The 16879-nt window shown below is 40.6% G+C and overlaps 1 protein-coding gene across 1 annotated transcript in view; it reads left to right on the forward strand.

The window, feature by feature from the left end:
• The window catches only part of ZGRF1 (zinc finger GRF-type containing 1), a 57563-nt gene extending 41623 nt beyond the window's left edge, over nt 1-15940 (forward strand). The window contains exons 20-27 of the mRNA XM_075284261.1: nt 3538-3615; nt 4708-4855; nt 4991-5118; nt 7351-7474; nt 8297-8473; nt 11093-11227; nt 12494-12758; nt 15819-15940. Coding sequence (XP_075140362.1) covers nt 3538-3615; nt 4708-4855; nt 4991-5118; nt 7351-7474; nt 8297-8473; nt 11093-11227; nt 12494-12758; nt 15819-15940 — 1177 coding nt within the window. The remainder of the gene's footprint in view (nt 1-3537; nt 3616-4707; nt 4856-4990; nt 5119-7350; nt 7475-8296; nt 8474-11092; nt 11228-12493; nt 12759-15818) is intronic.
• The last annotated feature ends 939 nt before the right edge of the window (nt 15941-16879 follow it).

Here is a 16879-nt window from a genome sequence, read left to right on the forward strand (position 1 = left end):
TGCATATGTATTTGCCATCTAGTTAAGGGCTCGTTCACATCTGTGCCTGTACTCCGTTCTGCAGGTTTCCGTTTTCTGCACAAAACAGGGGCAGGAGACGGAAACATGTTTCAAGCCCATTAATTCTGCATGCAGAAGACGGAAACCTGAAAATGGAGTTCAGGCGCTGGTGTGAACCCAGCATAATTTAGTTTTAGGATTCCTTCTTTCTTATTGGAAACGGTAAACTACATTAAAGGGGTTGTACCACGTCGGATACTCGTCGCAAGATGCCGCTGGCCCTGCGTACGCGCTCATAGACCAGTCTAGCCTTCACAATGCGAATACAGACCCGACATCTGCCTCTCTCTATTACAGTGGATGCCAGGTCTGTATTCGCATTGTGAAGGCTAGACTGGTCTATGAGCGGGCACGCAGGGCCAGCGGCATCTCGCCGCTTGGGTTATGCATATGTGAATATGTGTCCCAGCATCTGCTGTAATAGAGAGGCGGATGCCAGGGAGTGTAGACGCCGGCACAGATGCACAGATGCTGGCACATACGCCAGCACAGATGCTTGCAACATCGCTATGCTTCTGCCCTGCATTAAGCCAGCAGCGGCAGAAGCGATGCTGTTATTCCGCTCCTGCCACTGCTGGCTTCATGCAGGGTAGGAGCATAGCGATGTTGCTGGCATCTGTGCTGGCGTCTAACCGTCCCGGCATCCGCCTCTCTATTACAGCGGATGCTGGGTCTGTATTGGCGGCCCCTTCCCCCCGAAAGGTAAACTACCCCCCCCCTCCAGGCTCACTCCTGTGCACTTGGCCCCTCCTCCCTCCCGCCTGAGAGCAGGTGATACATCACTTGACTTATGACCAGATAAGTCAAGGGATGTGTCCCAAAAAAATGAATAAAGTGATATAGTGGACAAACAAAGCAGTTTTGCTGAAGCAATGTATTTAGGAAAAGTCTTACATTCACATTAACAAGCAGTATAGATAGTATCCTTGTGATGGGACAACCCCTTTAAGGGACAATCTCAGTAAAGGTGAACAAGAGTGCAGTTATTTCCTGTCCTAAAGTGTGAGGGACTCTTAATTCAGTTTTTTAGACTCAAAGTTATGGCAGACATGTAGATAATGTGTTACCTCTTTCCAATAAACGGAAATGAGGTTGTGGGTCTCCTGTCTGAAATATTGAACACACCTGTTCCACTCTCCCCTTAGATGTGTTTGTTTAGAATTTTAGATGAAGAGATATGGTTACATGGCTACAGGAATCCCTTTTCTTGGCCAGAAAAACCATTGCATTACGATGGATGGCATCCCTCTTGCCCTGTTTATCCATGTGGAGGAAATTGGTTCACTCTATTTTGCCATATAAGCAATTGGTTTATAAGGGTAGAGGCTGCCCTCAGAAGATTCAAAAGGTTCGGGGCCCATGGTGTAACTCAATGTCGACCATTTACACTGCCCCATCATTTTGCACAGCCCTTAGCTCATTTATTGTTTAGAAAACGAGGACTACCAGGAGTACTTAGGAGCTCTACTACAATTTAGACCTCTGTATTATCCTTGTCTTTGTATTATTCATTGTATATAATGTTTATTGCATGGTTAGAATTATGGTATTTTATTGCATTTCATATTTATTTGCCCCTTTTGTACAACCAATGAAGGTTCTTTGAATCTTTTGGACCGAGGCTCTCCCTCAGGGCATATGCCCATGGACTTGGCAACAGTGTCGATTTTGCAGCATTGTTCTGCTCTTGTTTATTACATTATTTTTTTTTATTTTTTTTTTATCCTATCCCATCCCTCTACGTCCTTTACCATATACTGGTATGTCCTGAGACTATTGAAATGTTTGAGTACCATTGTTTGGTTTTCTTTTATATTCTACAATAAAATGAAGTTAAAAAAGATAGCCATACTCTCAATAAAACTAGTTGAATTATGACTGTATACATGACGGTATAACTTCTCAGTGGCCATATCCTTTGAATGGTTGGATGGATTTTAAAAGGAAAAATACCAAATTGTTCAGGGGCACAGAGAGCTTTAAATGTTGTATGTTATTTAGCACTTAACTTGGTGACAGGTCCTCTTTGTTGTTACTTCCTCCTCAACAAATGTTTATTGTGGTTGAAATCAACCATTTTTATCAACTTTACTCCATTATGTACCTAAAGGGAATAGGCTCTTACTGATATCGTGTAATTGGGATGTGAGGGGTCGCAAATCTTAGTGGAGATCTGCTAACTTTTCTGCCTTTGAGCAGTGTTTCTATCGGACCAATAAACTTGCCGCCCCCCGGTGTGTTTTTGTTTTGCACCTTTAATTGGGGAGGATGGGGTTATTTTACAACTAACAAAAGATTATTTCATTTACATTAAAAAGATGAATATGTTTTGGAAATAGTGTAGTTAAGGAGATGAGATCCTCTCAGATAAACCAATTACCATTCTTCAGTCTAAGCCCCTATAACTGTATATTGAGCCTGTGATACCAAAACATGAAGATTATCCTTTCAGTGCTGGAGGGTATATCATATTGTTGGGGCTTAACAAACAGCAAAATGGAAACTATAGAGCTAAGCATTTGACACTCTAGAACAAGTCCCAATGGAAGAAGCATATGCTCCCATGTTTTCTGTAATAACCGTAATTTATGACCTTGTTAGAGAATTTCTTGTCATGGCTAATCTCCTTTTGTGTGTATTTTATACATGTTCATTGCCTGCAGGCTTCTCTCTGGGTGCTACACATCTGTTAGTTCATACTGAATGCACCTTCCTGAGGACATTGTTTTAAGCAACCATAAATACTGGCTAATTTGGGTAAATGACACCAATACACCATAACCCCCTACTGCTACCTGCACGTCAGAGGTCCCAGGCAGACGTATGCCTTCCATTTCAGCATAAACATTGAAACAAGTAGATGAGACACTTTGGCATTTCAAAAATTAAAATGGTCGGAGTTTTTGGGTGCAGTGGTTGCTGGGAAAGGGGAGGGGGTGTTTTAGTTGTCTGTCTGCCCCTTCCCTGAGCTTGAGGACTGTTTTTTCCCCCACTTGTAATTCAGCCTGGCTGAATATAGGGTATCTGCAGTGCTCCTATTAACCCCTTCCTGATGGAACAGGAGCACTGCAGATCCCCTATATTCAGTAGACTGGGCACTTTCAGACACAGGGATACCTAATGTGTTTGTGTTTCACATTAATTTTCTACTTTTATATGTATTCTAGGGAAAGGAGGGATTTAGAACTTTTATTTATTTTACTTTTTTATTAAATTTTTTTTAAAGCTTTTTTTTTCTTTTCACTATTTTATGGGAGATTCTATACATTACTATTGCAGCTGGTCCCCCCTTGCCACTTTGCGATGTGGGTGCATTGGTTCAGCATGTGTGCTGTTGTAAACAGCCCAGCACAGGAATAGGCTTTTAATAACATATTTCTCTATTAGATAAACTGAAATGACTATGTATTGTAGGAATAACTTGTGAAATAACTATGAGCTCTTTGACATAAGTCTGTTGTGTTTGGTTTGTTACAGGTTATTACATGTCGGGTTTGACCAGTTTATTAGGGTTGGAAGCCTAAGAAAAATTGCTAAGCCCATCCTGCCGCACAGGTAAGCTCACAGTTGCCAGTACACTATTCTTTTACAGTTTTCCATGTATAACGTATGGGATTCTGTTAAATTTTTTTGTCACATGTAAACACATACATACTTCCAAACTGTAGAAATTACCAGAATGACATTTGTTTTTTCCATACACATAATGTACAGTGTGATGGGTTTCTTTCTAGTCTAATAACCCTCTAATACATTTCTAATAAATGTTTAATATACTCCTGTGACATTCTTGGTTTGGTAATGTAGAGAATTGTGCATCGACAGTGGTTAAAGATGTTCTGAACCAAAAATATATTTGTAGAAAGGCTGATCGATCACTATGGCCTCTTGAGTAGTTGAGTTTTGGTTGTGAAGGTGGTCATACAACTTACCCCTGGTTCACATTAGCATTTGGATTCCATCCGGGGGAGTCCGCATAAGGACCTCCCTGAACGGAATACCAACGCAACTGCAAGCACTGTGATTCGTGCGGGCAGTGCACGGCAAGCACATGGACCCCATTATAGTCTATGGGGTCCATGCGCTTTGACAGCACAGCACTTGTAATTGCGTTTGTACTCCGTTCGGGGGGTCTCCATGCGGACTCTCTGTAGATGGAGTACAAAAGCAAATGTGAACCAACCCTTAGCTTGTTCAGCCAACGGCTCTTACTTTGACCCTGTCCCATACACAGTAATGTTAGCTGAAGGTTACCTCCCGTAAAAACAAGGTATTGGGCATTTTGGAATCTTACATGCTCAATCCTTTTGTAAAATTAAGGAATCTGAACACCATAATACGTATTAGGAAGTTGGATGGTCCTGTGAAATTGGATATTTCTGAAGGTAATATCAGGAAGCATGTCTATAGCAAGCATTCTTCGAGCGACTAATACTGCTGTCTCAGTGGTTGGAACACAATGATGAATTGGTTTTCCCATCATGATTTATTCTGCCTCTAAATTAGATAATTTATTATCCCTGTTTTTTGTGATAACCTGGCTTCAACAGTAATATCCATAAGATTACTGATGTATATTCTGTCTGATTTTATCACTGTCAATGTTACTTTTCCTCTATGACCTCTACAATGTTGTTCTATTTGAAGCTTACATGCTGGATCTGAGAATGAAAGTGAACAACTTAAGGAACTTCAAGCTCTCCTAAAGGAAGATTTAACCCCTGGAGAAAAGGCATATGTTCGAAAAAGTATTGAACTACATAAACTAGGCACTAATAAGATGTTATTGGGACAGGTATGTAGAGTGTGTTTTTTTTTTTTTTAACTTTTTTATTTGAAAATCTTCGCTATCCATAACAAATTTGATTTACTCTTGACCTGCTCAAAACTATTTTTTATTTATTTTTGTTTTGTTTTTGCGTATTACCAGGTTCGTGTGGTTGGTGCAACTTGTGCAGCTTGTCCCTTTCCTTGCTTGAATAATCTAAAGTTCCCTGTTGTGATCCTTGATGAATGCAGTCAGATGACAGAGCCGACATCTTTGCTTCCAATTGCCAGGTAATGTAGACATAGGATAACACATTTATCATATTTTATGTAATATTTTCTCATAACAAAGGTTTCCTTTAACTTTTTCTGTCCCTTTCTTAGAATAACGCAATAACGCAATAACGCAACATGGACTGTGTGCACTGTCATACAAGATAGACTGATCTCTATGCGCACTAAAACCTTGGTATCAATCCAGAGTATGTCTTCTGTACTTTATGTGCACTGCAAAATGCAATGCAAACTTAATAAAAAAAAAGATAAAAAAAAAAGGGGCTACACGGTGGCTCAGTGGTTAGCACTGCAGCCTTGCAGCACTGGAGTCCTGGTGTTCAAATCCTGCCAAGGGCAAAAAAACATCTGCAATGAGTTTGTATGTTCTCCCTGTGTTTGCATGGATTTCCATCTCATATTCCAAAAAAGACATACTGATAGAGCTCACAATGTACATTTTTTCCCTAAGTGAGGCTCACAATCTACATTAAATAAAAAAAAAAAAAAAAAAAAAGCACAATGCTTTTTTGCTCCATTTTTTCCCCATAGCATTTTTTTAGGGCCTTGGACTGATTTTTCACCAGATCCAAAGTTCTCTTTTATTTGGTCATAAGTTAGGTGAATTCAGGAGAGCCTTGAAATGGTGTGGAGGAGAAGCTGATGGGCCATCAGCCTGACGGAAGATAAAGGGCATTTTACAAGTTGTATTTTAATGTTTACACATATAGCTGTAGAAGCTAAAGAAAGCAAATTTCTTAATTACGGTAATCATTACAAAAATGATTTCAGACCAGAAAATATACAAGTCAAAAATGTATATACCATATATACTCGAGTATAAGCCAAATTTTTCAGTACATTTTTCATGCTGAAAACGCCCCCCTTGGCTTATACTCGAGTCAGGGTCCACGGAGCACAAAAAACTGGAAGGACCTGTATAAATTAAATGAAGGGGGAGGTCCTTTAGTGCTACTGCTCTGTGATTGGCTTGTTATTAGGTCAAGTGACTGTGATGTCATCAAAGGTCCTGTAGCCACTGGTATGTAACATCTGCAGATAAGGTTGAGTCTAAATCTTAGTAGCTCCGCCCACACCAGAGTCTGATCACATGGTCACAACATGATCAGAGGTCCTTTAGCCCACTAGCATCTACTCTGCAGATAAGTCAGTGGCCAAGATTCATTGTGTCTTATAGAAGATATCTGTCATATGGAGGAGAGGAAGCTACAGTAAACACAAAACTGAAAAATACAGGTACATACTGGGGTTACTCTGCCTATTAATGTCAGGCATATGGGGTTATTACAGCTGGAGAGGGGAACGGGGAAGGAGATTGAACAGCCCACTTACTTGAGATTTCCACAAGGAATGTATAGTTCCACTGGGTTAAATGAAGATACTTGATACAGGAATGGATGAAGCACGTGATAACTGCCCGTCGGCCATGAGACGATTATAGGAGATACATAGAAAGGAATCCAGCTCCTACTCCAATTCCATAAAATATAACTTTTATTGCATCAACTTAAAAAATCCATGGAGGATGCAAATCACAATTCATGTCACAGTAGATCCATGACAATAAGGAAAAGAGCTGACGCGTTTCGAGGTAGAGAAAAGGACCTCTTAGTCGTAGCTACGACTAAGAGGTCCTTTTCTCTACCTCGAAACGCGTCAGCTCTTTTCCTTATTGTCATGGATCTACTGTGACATGAATTGTGATTTGCATCCTCCATGGATTTTTTAAGTTGATGCAATAAAAGTTATATTTTATGGAATTGGAGTAGGAGCTGGATTCCTTTCTATGTATCTCATATGGGGTTATTAATTTAGTTTCAGCAACTCCATGTGCCTCACATTAATAGCAGTTAACCCCATCATGTCCCCATGTGTCCCACATATCAGTAACTCTTATGTGAGGCACACAGGGGGTTAATGTGAGGGACATGATGGGGTTAATTGCTATTACTATGAGGCACATGGAGTTACTAAGCTGTAATGCACATGACCAGACTTTTTATCTGCAATGGTGGATTCCCCCCCTCGGCTTATACTTGAGTCAATAAGTTTTCCCAGTTTTTTGTGGTAAAATTAGGGGCCTCGGCTTATATTCGGGTCGGCTTATACTCGAGTATATATGGTAGCCTTTAATTCTGGCATTTGAATGGCTGCAGCTCACGCTATTCCCTGATGGGTCATACTGCAAAGAAGAATTGTGCTGAATTAATTTTTTTCTGTCACATACAGATTTCAGTGTGAAAAGCTGATTCTGGTTGGAGACCCAAAACAGCTTTCTCCTACTATCCAAGGATCTGAGGCTGCTCATGAATTTGGACTGGAACAAACTCTTTTCAATCGGCTTTGTTTAATGGTATGGTTATTGTGTCTGCTTTATTCAAACTAGTGTTTGTGTCTTTATCATCCAAATATGTTTCCATTAAAACTCTCTAATAATTTAATTGGAATGTTCTTATTAAAAAGTTCCATTAGTTAGCTTTGGCTATCCTTAGTTTAGTCAGTCAAGTTTAAGAGTTTTGCCTCTGTTGCAGACTTTAATAGATTACAAAGCACGTATAACCCCTCACAGATTAGCACCGTAATAGTAGAGCCAAGGCACTTAGCCTATAGAGGAACTACAGCATACTGCTGCCTGATCATGTGGGTACCGTGTGCACGAGAAAACAGTGTCTGTAATATATAGCATCCATCCTGCTCAAATAATGGAGATTAGAGAATTCCTTGATCTCTATTCTTAAGAATAAAACATGGATTTTTATCAAAATGGAGTTGCAATGCAGAATAAGAAAGGCATCTTTGGAAAGTGTAGAAGCAGCTCTACAAGGTACTGTAATTAGTTTCATAATGATTATCGTGCTGACAGACTCCCTTTAAAGGAAATGCGGAAAAGGGTTTCTAACCTGGAACATTATTTTTTCCAAAGTAGCAGACATTCCTTATCTGTTTCTATAAACTATTTCATATACAATCAAAGCTACTTTCTGCAGTATTGAGAACCCTATTGTGAGAGTCTTGTAACAATGAGCATCAGCATTTCAAATTATATTTCATTTTAGAGATTATCTTTAATCTGGTAGTAATTTAACAATAAGTGTTCAATATTTTAACATATATATTTTAGAATAAATTGAAACATTGTATTTCTATATATTTATTACCGGATATTTATCTCCAGGGCCATCAAGCAGTAATGCTGAGAACTCAGTATCGCTGCCATCCTTCTATTAGTGCTATAGCTAATGAACTGTTTTATGAAGGAAATCTTTTAAATGGAGTATCTCATGAAGACAGGAGGCCCTTATTGAGCTGGTTACCTACGTTATGCTTTTATAATGCGAATGGCACAGAGCAGGTAGGCATAAAGAAAATGTGGGCTTACTATAACATGGTGTACTTTGCTGTCAGTTAATTGTCCTTCCATTCTTGTATATGTACTGTGTGTTAGATGTAGAAAGTGTATTCCATGAACAAGGTAGAGTATAGCAGTCATGATTTAGAATTACAATATTGTATACTGTATGCATGAAAGTAAAACAAAGCAGCCATTATATATTATTTGCAAAATTGAAATTCTGCAAGTTTATCTATTGCATCTACAAGTATGCAGTCATAAGTAAAACTACCGTAAGTACACCTTCTTTGAATTCTGTTATCCTGACAAAAAACATCTGGCCCTTATAAGTTCCTAAAATGAGGAAAATACGACCTTAAATCACCAACAACACACAACAGATTCCACGGTGTCATTATTTAACAAACATGAAATCTAAATGAAAAAGACATATCTTTAGCAGTAATAACTTGAAGTAATGTTTATCTCCTTTGTGACTGCCAGTACAACTTTTTGATGCAACCACTATGAGTTTTAAACTGTGCATACATCTTTTTTTACAGCTAATGTACAGGCAACCATCGCATCCATTGTGAGTTTCCCATGCCCGATGAAGTCGATACGTGGCCAATTGCTCTTAATGCCCAAGAGTGGAAAAACTCATATCCTGAGTGTTTAACCCTTTTTGACACAGTAGTCCACGGTTTGTGAACCCAGTCACACATGCTGAGAGTAGCAAGTGAGACATATTTGCCTGGCATGGAAGCCCAGCGGTTTTGATTGGACCAAACACGTCCGAAACAAAACTCCTATTATTATACTTTGGGGTCTCTTCACATCCCAGAGCAGAGGTCCAGGGGAGGTAATAAAAAAAAAAAAAAAAAAAAAAAAACAGTGTTACCCACATTCCCTGGACTCCGACAGCCCTTATATAAACGTGATTCCAGGAGTCGATGTTGTTACATGACAGACAGGTGCCTCTTTAAAGCCTCTTGGTCTCTCATCAATGTATGACTATTAAACAGTGTATCATGCAAGAGATCAAATGGTCTCATGTCAAAGTTCTCTAGAGGGACTAAAAACTACTGTATAAAAGACCAACAACTTTGTATATGTTACTTAAAAAACACAAACATGAAAAAAACTAAAGCTTGTTTCTCCCAAGTGTTTGAATTAAAATGAAATAAATAATATAATTTGCTTTTTTTTTGTTTTGCTAATTTGTAACAGACATCGTGTCATGGGCTCACAGTGTTTAGCTTTGGGCCACTCCCAAGGGCTTTGTTTAAAGAGCTTTCACCACCTCACCAACAAGTCCAGATCTTTATATCGCCTAATAGCTGCCGCTCCACTGATTCCAGCACAGTTGACATTTTTTCTCTAGCCCCCACTGTTCCCAAGCAATCAATGCTGTTAGTTTTGGTGTCTTAAATGCTACTTAAGACTCTGCACTGTCAGAAGGACGCTGTCCAGCAGAAGCAGACAAGGAGTGTGAACCTCAGAATCATGTCCCCCTTGCCTGACACTGCCCCTCTGAAATTCCAGAGCTTAAATAGCTCATCAGGCACCAAAATTATTGTGCTTGTTGCTCAGGAATGGTGGAGACTAGAAAGAAAATTCCAGCTGCGCTGGAGTCAGTGGAGCGGCACCTATTAACAGATGCTAAGGACTACAAATGTTGCAGGTGCTGAAAGGTCCTCTTTTAGTAGCCTCCCTGGTTTTCACTTTTTTAATCCCTGTAAAGGGATCTGGTCTTCACTCCAGGAGGACTACTAGATCGCTATGGGGAACAGGGACTGTGATCACCAATCCTGCTACATAGCAGATATGTATGGTCCTTGACATGGAAATAACTGATAGCTTTGGGACAGATATCCCTTCATCATCACAAAGACTGGCCTTATAACCTAGCCTCATCACTGGTCAGTAAAGAACGTGCCCTTCCCCCCCAGACAGTACTCTACATTAGCCTTGCCTATCAGTGGGGGCGTTCCTTACCAGCCAGTGATGACGCTGAGCTGTATGACCCGCCCTTCTGAAGGTGAAGGGATAGCAGTACCAAAACTATTAGCACCAGGGTGCATATTGTCAAAGGTGACAGTGTGCTGAATTTAGTATACTGTATTGTCATCTTTCTAGCGGTATGTGGTACCCTCCCGGTGCTAGAGACATAAAAAGTCCTCTTTAAGGCTGGGGCCTCACGGGGCGTAAATGCCGCGATTTGCCCGCAGCAAATCTCAATGTTAAGAGAAAGTCCGCAGTGGAAAATTCTGTGAACTGTCTCTTAAAAGCGCTGCGTAAAGAACCGCAATGCAATCACGCAGCGGTTCTTTCCGCAGCGCTTTAGCGCTACGATTACGACCTGTGGGCCTTAGCCTAAGGCCCAAAAGTAGCCAATTAGTAAGGAGTTATATAACAGTCTTAAAAACTGAATAAAGCTAGTGTTTATAATAGGATTGATTTACATCTGTTTATGTCTTATACATTACTTTAAATAAGCTGTTGTAAAGTAACGTGTTAATGGAAAACATTTATAAGTGGATAAATGCTTAATTTTTTTCATATAATTTTTATTTATTACATAAGCCATTTCTACGTATTGTTAGAGTTTTGCGAGGCAACACTTATTTTGTTTTGTAGGTGGAGTGGAATAACAGCTTCTATAATGTGGAAGAAGGCAACTTTACAGTGAAGCTGATCCAGTCACTGATCGCAAGTGGCATACAAGGATCCAAGATTGGTGTCATTACACTCTACAGATCACAGATGAATATGGTAGCGTTAACCCTTTCTCTGCTTCCATCTGTACATGTATTTATGGTGCAAGATATAATTCAAGTCTAATTCTCATAGCACAGTTTTTTGGATTGTATGATATTAAAAGTAGAAATTGAATTGATTCCAAAGCTTTTACATTACAAAAAAGGAATGACCAAGGAAAATGTACGTGTGTTTGTTTTTCTCCATATTTATAAGTTAGATAATATTTTGAAGAGTTATTAGTTTAATTGTGGTACAGGAGGAAAGCTATATCTGTCCTGCAAAAAATACTCACATCAGCAAAAGAGAGAAAAAAGTTCAAAGAAAAGGGAACAAATTTGTTGTGGACCAAATAAAACTAAAGGAATTTGACAAAATACATTGTATCCCTTATTTACAGGCACACTACTGCTCCTTTCACTTTTCTTCATCAGTGGAGGTCTCATCGATCAAACCCTCACAGCTTTTTCTATAAAGAGAGAAGTTGTATTCTTGAGGAGGCCATTTTAAACAGGTCGTGGGACTCAGATCGAATTTTCATACTGATGACCTACTCAAAGGTCCATAGGTCATCAGTATGTGATCTATTGGGGATGACACCTGGACACCACACATCTTTTCTAGCAGCCTCTGGGTACTGGAAGCTTCTAATGGATGGGCTGCGCCTGCAGTGCTGCTCCTATTCAGGTAATGGGAGCAGTCTTGCAGTTTATCAGAACCATCGCAATACAGTGGACAGGGGTGTTGTGCCATTTCTATTATTAGAATAGAAGTAAAAGCAGCTTCTGGCACCCCGAGGCTGCTAGGACAGATGATCTGTGTGGTGTCTGGGTGTTGGATCACATAATGATAACCTGTGTGATCCACAGGATAGGTTATCAATATGAAAATTCGATTTGGGGCTGGAAAACCCCTTTAAGGAAAAATTACAGATTTTGAAATAATAGTTCTTCTTACAGGAGCTTAAAGGGGAACTTTTACCACATCCACCAACTCTTAGCATCCTTCAATAGGATAAGCTTCACTAATGCAGCTAGAAGGTTTTACCCCTAGCCCCACTGTTCCTAAGCAATTTGTGCTGTTCAGTACCAGAAATTCTAATACGGTTCTCTACTGTCAAATGGGCTGTCCTTGGCTGGAGCAGCCGGTCTAAATAAAAGAATTCAAAGAATTGGAGATGGAGGTGGTGAAAGGTCATCTGTAAAGTGTACAATAGATGGTTTATATGTTTGTCTCTGTACATGTTACTTAGTAAAGAATTATTCTGTTTTCTGTATACAGATTTGTTATATGCTTAGCTCTGCCGCTGTATGTGACCCATCGGAAATTAAAGCAGTTCAGGTGTCTACAGTAGATGCCTTTCAGGGAGCTGAAAAGGATGTTATCATCTTGTCTTGTGTCCGGACAAGGCAGGTCGGATTCATAGACTCAGAAAAGAGGATGAACGTTGCGCTGACTAGGGGAAAGAGACATTTATTAATTGTTGGAAGTCTTGCCTGCTTGAGAAAGAACCAGCTGTGGGAGCAGGTCATCCATCACTGTGAAAGTACGTAAGGGAACACCATTTAGATAATCCAATGTGTAACTATAGCTCTAACATTGAATTGCTACTATACGAATTGTGCTTGCATTGGTGTTGAATTGCCAAGAACTGTGTGTAAGCTAGCAAAGGTGAGGTCTATAATCTGGAACCCCCATCGATTCCGTATGTGGTGTTAATGGGAGCTATAGTGATATGATAATATACAAGCTGAAGGCTTCCAAATTCATGCCATATTTATGGAAAGATACTGAATGCAAAACTGTACAAATTTATTCTAGGAAGAAAAAAATCCTACAAGGCATAATAGTACCTAATATAATATAATAAATCTAAGTACCTTTTTTGGCATGTTGCTATGATGTGCGATCGATATAATTTGGGAGTTACAGCTGCTCTGAGCCCTCACTACTCTTACATTGGTGATGTATTCTAGGGATATGTCAGAATTGATTAATTAAAGAGGACCTTTCACCATTTTGCCCACAGGCAGTTCTACACTCACCGGCCACTTTATTAGGTACACCATGCTAGTAACGGGTTGGACCCCCTTTTGCCTTCAGAACTGCCTCAATTCTTCGTGGCATAGATTCAACAAGGTGCTGGAAGCATTCCTCAGAGATTTTGGTCCATATTGACATGATGGCATCACACAGTTGCCGCAGATTTGTCGGCTGCACATCCATGATGCGAATCTCCCGTTCCACCACATCCCAAAGATGCTCTATTGGATTGAGATCTGGTGACTGTGGAGGCCATTGGAGTACAGTGAACTCATTGTCATGTTCAAGAAAACAGTCTGAGATGATTCCAGCTTTATGACATGGCGCATTATCCTGCTGAAAGTAGCCATCAGATGTTGGGTACGTTGTGGTCATAAAGGGATGGACATGGTCAGCAACAATACTCAGGTAGGCTTTGGCATTGCAACAATGCTCAATTGGTACCAAGGGGCCCAAAGAGTGCCAAGAAAATATTCCCCACACCATGACACCACCACCACCAGCCTGAACCGTTGATACAAGGCAGGACGGATCCATGCTTTCATGTTGTTGACGCCAAATTCTGACCCTACCATCCGAATGTTGCAGCAGAAATCGAGACTCATCAGACCAGGCAACGTTTTTCCAATCTTCAATTGTCCAATTTCGATGAGCTTGTGCAAATTGTAGCCTCAGTTTCCTGTTCTTAGCTGAAAGGAGTGGCACCCGGTGTGGTCTTCTGCTGCTGTAGCCCATCTGCCTCAAAGTTTGACGTACTGTGCGTTCAGAGATGCTCTTCTGGCTACCTTGGTTGTAACGGGTGGCTATTTGAGTCACTGTTGCCTTTCTATCAGCTCGAACCAGTCTGGCCATTCTCCTCTGACCTCTGGCATCAACAACGCATTTCCGCCCACAGAACTGCCGCTCACTGGATGTTTTTTCTTTTTCGGACCATTCTCTGTAAACCCTAGAATGGTTGTGCGTGAAAATCCCAGTAGATCAGCAGTTTCTGAAATACTCAGACCAGCCCTTCTGGCACCAACAACCATGCCACGTTCAAAGGCACTCAAATCACCTTTCTTCCCCATACTGATGCTCGGTTTGAACTGCAGGAGATTGTCTTGACCATGTCTACATGCCTAAATGCACTGAGTTGCCACCATGTGATTAGAAATTAAGTGTTAACGAGCAGTTGGACAGGTGTACCTAATAAAGTGGCCGGTGAGTGTATATACTGCCGGAAAGCTGACAGCTGAGTTCAGCGCACTGTCGGCTTTCCCGATCTGGGCCCAGTGTGAAGAGCTTACGGTCCCGGTACCGTAGCTCTTCTATGGTCAGAAGGGCGTTTCTGACACTCAGTCAGAGACGTCCTTCTTCACAGCACAGCCAATCGCACTGTGCTGTGAGAGCCGGGAGGAACACCCCCTCCCTCCCTGATAATGCTCGTCTATGGACGAGTACTGTGAGCAGAGGGAGGGGGTGTTCCTCCCGGCTCTCACAGCACAGTGCGATTGGCTGTGCTGTGAAGAAGGACGTCTCTGACTGAGTGTCAGAAACGCCCTTCTGACCATAGAAGAGCTACGGTACCGGAACCGTAAGCTCTTCACACTGGGCCCAGATCGGGAAAGCCGACAGTGCGCTGAACTCAGCTGTCAGCTTTCTGGCAGTGTATAGAACTGCCTGTGGGCAAAATGGTGAAAGGTCCTCTTTAAAACTGCTTAAAGGGAGTCTATCATTTATTGAAATGAGGATCTTGGAGCACAGGATCTTCTATTACTGAGCACTGCAACGTCTTAGCCCATCCTGCAATGGAAAGATAAACTCACACTGAGCTGAATGTAGGACGGTTGTATGTATAATAGCAGGATTTGTTGGAGTTCGTCCCAGGAAACACTCTTGCCTTGAATCCGCAGCCTTACTTACCAATCCCCACTCCTTCTCGCAGCCACCTCTGCTTTCCCTTCTTCTCTCCAGGAGGCACCAGCGAGGTGATATGAGATAACAGGCGTCCCCTGAAGGGCAGAAGGGGAAGCGGAGGTGGCAGGGAGTAGGAACGGTGATCGATAAGTAAATAGGGCCTGTTACCCACTGGGTTATTCCAACAGGCAACTGCCTATTTAAAAAAAAAAAGCAGCAAGGTCACACCAAGCATTGATCTGATTTACATTTTTCTATTGTTCCTTCACTCTGAATTTTGCTAATGGATTAAAAAAAACTACTAACAAATCTAGTTTTGAAAGCATTCTTACGCTAGGTGCACACTAGCCTTGTGCTCTCCGTCGTTCGGATTCCCCAAGGGGAATGAATTTTGTCTCGTTAAAACAGCGGTTACACTGGCGGACTCCATTGACTCTAATGGAGTCTGATAAGTATCCTCCGTTTCAAATCTGAAAGCAACACAGAGGGAAGTTCTCCGTGCAAGATTTTCAGCGGTTTCTGCGACTGAGTCTCCAAGAACATTCCGGCGCAAATATGAACCTAGCCTTACTAAAATGTTTGCGAAGTACTGGATATAGTCTATAATGCCTGGTGTGACTAAAGTATAAATGAATAAGACATTAATGCTGCTTTTTTATTGTTCCAGGGCATAAAGGTGGTTTAAACAATGTAAAACAGTGGGATGAAAGGCTAAATGCTATACTACTACATTATCAAGAGAAGAAAAAAGAAGAGGAGAGGCATCATGTTCACACAGGAAGCCGATGAAATAAAAAGCTTAGAAGGTAAATGCAATGAAAAGTCCCCAGTATTGAGTGTTTATGGTTGATACCTATTTCTGCCTGAATTAAAGAGATGACAATTACCAATTAATGCCAATTATGGCTGACTGCCAAAACAGCAACAAGTGTTAATTTTCCCTGCAGCACCACCACAGGGAATATTGAGCATTACATGGTTCCTTTTGAATTCAGTGGTCTGATGGTCTGACTTTGTAAACGGATCCTGGAGGAAGAAAAAGATCACACATGTTAAATTTCAATGAACACGATCCTTTGTATTCATGGCAGAAAAGACGAACATTATTTCCCTTTCCAAATATGAGATCATATGCACACTCTTCCAAAGGAAAGAGGAATAGCTGTCTAGTGTCACCACTGTAGGGTTAGCAATGCCCCTCCTATATCTTTCCAGGGAAAGCACATAGTGGATGTTACAAGATATTCATTTTCAAGTCTTCGTTAAACAAGGAAATAAACAATAAGTTTCTGAAATGTGCCTTATTTTGTCAGAAGACCTTATAGTCTACTTAAATATTGCATTTCATTTATCAAATATCCACTAGTGGGAGTCAGATGGATAGGTCATCAATTATCTTCTACTGTGATATACATCACAGTAGATATTGAGACATCATACATTGTTATATCATACATTTCTGCAGTACATTAGAGAGGTTTTCCCATGAATATAAACATATTTTTAGATATATAAAAATGGATAATTTTTGCAAATATTAAAAATTTTGCTGAATTTTAGGCTAAGGTCCCATGTTGCAGAAACGCAGCATTGTTTTTTTGCAGATTTTGCTGCTGTTTTTGAGCTAAAGTCAGGAGTGTAAAGAAAAGGAATGGAAAGTATAAAGGAAGCATTTCGTCATTTCCATTCTATTGGATCCACTCCTCAAAAAAGCACAACAAAATCTGC

The sequence above is a fragment of the Leptodactylus fuscus genome, chromosome 1, assembly GCF_031893055.1.
Source record: "Leptodactylus fuscus isolate aLepFus1 chromosome 1, aLepFus1.hap2, whole genome shotgun sequence".
Lineage (NCBI taxonomy): Eukaryota > Metazoa > Chordata > Amphibia > Anura > Leptodactylidae > Leptodactylus > Leptodactylus fuscus.